At 37.8% G+C, this 5,064-nt stretch overlaps 1 protein-coding gene across 1 annotated transcript in view; it reads right to left on the bottom strand.

The window, feature by feature from the left end:
• Window positions 1–6: 6 nt before the first annotated feature.
• LOC117100508 (integrin beta-1-like) overlaps window positions 7–5,064 on the bottom strand; it is a 54,022-nt gene continuing 48,964 nt past the window's right edge. The window contains exons 19-23 of the mRNA XM_033240239.1: window positions 4,317–4,513; window positions 3,642–3,771; window positions 1,444–1,551; window positions 777–946; window positions 7–307 (exon numbers count right to left, since the gene is read on the bottom strand). Coding sequence (XP_033096130.1) covers window positions 221–307; window positions 777–946; window positions 1,444–1,551; window positions 3,642–3,771; window positions 4,317–4,513 — 692 coding nt within the window. The 3' untranslated portion in view covers window positions 7–220. The remainder of the gene's footprint in view (window positions 308–776; window positions 947–1,443; window positions 1,552–3,641; window positions 3,772–4,316; window positions 4,514–5,064) is intronic.

Genomic DNA, 5,064 nt, shown 5'->3' with positions numbered 1-5,064 from the left:
TCGCTATATCGGTGAGTGTCATAACGTTTATACAACAAAATTTGAACCATAATAGTATAATTTGTGCCACCAGATGTCATGTTGATATCTTTCCTTGTCATTGCTGGTAATGAACGTCGTAAGGCTCATAAGAATTATGTGGTTAACCTGGACCATGAAGCGGTAAGGGAGGCTTGGAGCACCAGTATCCATCAGGGTGGGCCTAGAAGCGGTAACAGAGCTAGTTTGTAGCAGAATCCAACTGGGTGCCTTCAAACGTCGGGTTTCTGATTTTGGTAATCGGTGGCTTGTAGAGTGCATTCTCATTCTATTAAAATAAGTAGGTATTGACATTAATATGGGCCTATGTAGGACGGTTGATGTTATATCATGGACAGGATAATTAGAAAGGTGACATGTGGTCATAGACATGATAAACCACATTCCCAATTATGATAATCTTCATTTCTATTATTTGAATTTGAAATAGAAGGAGGCCTAAGAGAGAGTTTATCATATATAGGGTCCGTCCACTTCAGCCACCATAGTTGGGGTTGGGTTATGGTGGATGACCGATAACGGCACTCCCAAAATTTTAATTGTTCATCATTTTTTTTGTGATAATTTTGAAGAAGTTGGGAGTCCGGTTGGCTCGGCCTCTCCCACCCTTGAATCCGCCACTGGTTATCTTCGTTTAGGTCATTACTAATATAGCATAGAGACGTTTTATATCACAATGTAAACTTGTATCTCTTGTACATGTATGTTGTTAACTATAAAAAATCAAAAACACTTACTGAAGCGTTTTTGCCTCCCTGTAATTCTCGTTGAAATTTACTGTATTCCTTCCTGTCGTAAATGAACGTTGCCAGTTTCCAGCAAAGTAAACAAATCAAACCAATGAATAATATACCAAGAATGATTCCAACAGCTATCACCCAGTTCGCCGAATTCTTCTCGGGACAAACTAATAGTAATTAAAATTTGACTTTAAATAACTACACACAACCAGTGGAGGAATAAAGGAGGGCCAGGCGCCTATCCTTCCTCCTGCTAATAAATTTTTCTAAATAAAAAAAAATGAAGAAAAAAGAAAAAATTATATTCAAATTTATGTCTGATTTAGTTCCATCTATTACGAATTCTTCGATTCGCCACAGAAGAAAAATAATTCTAGCAAAAATTACATAACAACTCTTAAGTCAGATGCTACTAGTACTATAGCAAGATAAATTTAAATTTATACTGCAGAATATACAACAAAGTATAGGATATTATAGAATATATTATATTGACTAAATAAATAAACAGAAAACAGGCCATATTGAACAATACAGAGTTATTCATAATTATAAAAGTTACAGAGAAAATTACAAATTACTTCAATGAATACTGTACGAAAGCAATGACAAAAGAAGTGTATTTTGTATTAGAAACAAAGGAGTTTTTGAATTGGATTCTTACCTCTGTTTGTGTAAGCAAATATGACTTGAAATGTGCCATTGTTTTCCAAGCGGAAAGAAACTGAACAGCCTTCGTGGTCCGTAAGTGAGCACACACGTGTTACATTGTCTGTGAAAATTAATATTTACCTTTAACACTTTGTGTGAGAATAATTTTAATTTTTCCCAAACAGAATTATGAAGACTTTGAAAGTTTTGCGGTCCACCAATAATAAGAACTAGTCGTGTAGGAACTGAATGCTCCATCCAGTCGGCGATCAGGATTTAATTAGACGGGTGGCAGAGGGTGCCGCAACCTACAGCTGTAATATCAGCGCTAGTTCGAGCCGGCACTCTCGCCTATGGTTCTGGTGTTGGAACAAGTCTTCTCGGTTAAGGACGATAAGTCGTAGAGTACACAATTGACTCATGTCCACTTTAAAGAACCAAATACATCTTTCGAGAACTAATTGATACTGAAGTCCTCCGCAGGATGTATCTTCGTAAACATTGTAAACAGTACAAATAGAAAAAAACATATTTACTCAATTTAAGACATTAAACTAAACAAGTATAATGCGATGGTTAATATATTAATGGAAATCATGCAAAGAAGAACGTTTGCATAAATTACCATCCGACAGTACCCACGGACCACAGTTACACCTCTATGTTATAAGACATGGCAAAGGCCAAACCCATTGGTGGTCCACACTGAAATCCTGGTCCATTGATAAAAATTACATAGTTCGGATTTGTAGGTTATTCTTGGTGCGTTTCACATCGAAAAAAAAACATTCAACACACCAACGTGGATCATTTCGCCCAGTAACACAAAAACACATTGCAAAATAACAATGTGACGATACGTCTGGGCTCTGCACTGTTTACTATTTGTATGGGTAGCGCCCTCTCCAGTTTTGGGAGATATAATAAGAATACGAGAGCGTATAACCGCAATGCATTCGATGTTCGAAATAGGCAGAACTGTGTGTACGTATCATCCAAGATGGCTGCCATAGATTTAGCCAATCAAATTTCGCTAAGCACCATCGTTTGCAATTGCGCCCTCAATTTACTCAGAAAGTTCAGTACAGCTAGTTACCCGTATGTTGGAAACTCGAGCGTTGCGGTGTTTTGGTGCAATATACACGATTTTAATTTTCATTCCTTGGTACTTTATTTTTGAATAAGATGCTCCACTTGGCCTCGTTTTGGCTACAATAGTTTAATAATTTGTTATTACCATTACTCATTGTCATTAATGAAATAACAGTCAGTCTGAGGGCTTATTAATATGTAATGATATGTATACTAAGCCTGACGGTGGCGCTTTACTACGACGGCCATCTTGGATGGCACACATACATAATTCTGCATTGCTGCGCCATCTTGTCGGCACTCTAGTTGTTTAATAGCTCTATGAGTGAGAAGGAAGATAGACGAGAATGCGACGAACGCTCGTTCAAGTGTTTACAGAGTTATATTGTACGTTTGAACCAGTGGTGGCGCCAGAGGGGGGTTGGGGCTATAGCCCCCCCCCCATGTCGGGAAGACGGGGAACAAACAAATAAAAAAAATATTTACATGTAATATTCGTTTTCATCATACAACAACAACAACAATAATAATAATAATAATAATAATAATAATAATAATAATAATAATAGGCCTAATAATAATAATAATAATAATAATAATAATAATAATAATAATTCAATGAGACTAATTAAAAATAATTTGCATTTTGTTATGACAAATGCTCATTTGGATTAGAAAGCATAGCCTACTTGAAGTCATATTATAGTAACTCGATGTTTATCAAATAAGTAATAAAAATTCGCCGTAATTCATCAAATATCCATGGCTTCCAGGAGGCTTCTCCCCTGGACCCCCACGGGGTCCTAGGCGGCCCCCTGGCCCCCATCTAAGTGAGACTCAATTCGCTCCACTAGCACCCTCCCCCCGTCGGGGCATAGCCCCTCCGTCTGGCAGGTCCTGGCGCCACCACTGGTTTGAACTCAATAAACCAGTTAGTATTATTGGAAAGGAAAGGCAAATTGTTTCTTATTTTAAGTTAGTCCCCCAAGTGTGTGGGAACGCCACAGCATTGAGGCCATTTGCATTAAATTTGTGACCACAGGTACGGGGTGAACGTTGAGTGAATACATTATGAAGAGGAATTGACACTAGATAAAACCATTTTCTAAGCTAGCTTACCGGTAAAGTCTTCAGAAACTGGTATGATGACTTGCGGGCAGTTTAAACAGTTTGTGGGAGACTGTGGTCCTAAACCAAAAATCTCACAAAGTACACAATCAATGTTCCGATCACACTCATTCTGGCAAGCCTATGAAGACAAGCCGTTATGTGTACAGTATAAAATATGATGATGTTTAATTTCATATCATTTATTTCGTCATCAAAAAAATCATTAAAATATACAAATGAGAAATACGAAAAATACATGAGAAACAAGAAAATTATACCCCAGCATGTCAGGATTACCAAAAGGAAAAGTAAAATTGATTACTTTCAAATGGTGCTTCAAAAGGTCATAAAACAGGAAAATTAAAAATAAAAAAATATATACAAATTTCAGAATTTGAATTTCAGTCGAGCGCCTTTAATGCTCTTAAAGTCAGTCACTGCGTTGCCGGCTAATCCGTCTCCTCTCACTATGAGTCCGGACGACGCAACGCCGTCTCATGCTGATTATCGATGACAGTCTGAGCATGGAGGTAATAATACCTCCATGGTCTGAGCGAATCGTGGCTAAATAACGATTTGTTGCGTGCGCCTCGTCGCGTTGCGTTCTCCGTAGAATCATGTCGGCCCACGATCGTCGAAGCAGTATGTTCCCCGATGTTTAGAAGTAACATTAAATATACTTACATCACAATCTTCACAGGTGTCACCGTAGTATATTGAATCTACATCACATGTACATTTGCCACATTCGCACGTCCCTACATCATTACATATCTCACCCGTTGACGCAATACACTGGGAGTTACTTGTGGGACATTCACAATGGATGCCGGTAAACCCGTCTGCACATTGACATTCACCGCAAGTGCATTTACCTCGGCCTGTGGGAACCAACATTATCAATCATATTAATGCATATCAGGCAACCATAATTGCTGTCGCCTTGTGATTATAAAATTAGTATGTCTCATCCCATCTCATATCTCACCTGATCTCATCTTACCTTATCTTAAATTCAATGAATTGTAAGACTACATTTTCAGGTTTGGGTTTCTTTAGCTTTAGAGCTCACAGAAACTGTGAAAAGCTTGTCTTATCAAATTAATTCATAAAACCATAGAGCTGTGGAGAACATAACATTTATAGAGGTTAAGCCAATAACATTGATTTTATTGTATGGCTTCAGCGAGTATCAGCGGTACGACGCTCCTCTTGATAGTGGAAAATCCCACTAGAAACAATAAAACCAACTTTCTGCAATCTTTAATTACTCTCATTATATTCCGCACTGTTTATTACTAAACTCCTACCATGTAACAGTGGTTATGTGTGCCTACGTTTTGCTATTTTTTCATGTACCTTGATGAAGGCCTAAATAGGTCGCTTATACACATCTTATCATCCAAGATGGCTGCCATAGATTTAGCCAATC

The sequence above is a fragment of the Anneissia japonica genome, unplaced genomic scaffold (assembly GCF_011630105.1).
Source record: "Anneissia japonica isolate Jap-2015-1 unplaced genomic scaffold, ASM1163010v1 scaffold685_len2926416_cov193, whole genome shotgun sequence".
NCBI lineage: Eukaryota > Metazoa > Echinodermata > Crinoidea > Comatulida > Comatulidae > Anneissia > Anneissia japonica.
Note: the sequence above shows the minus strand (reverse complement) of the source record. Positions and strands in the feature narration are given on the sequence as shown.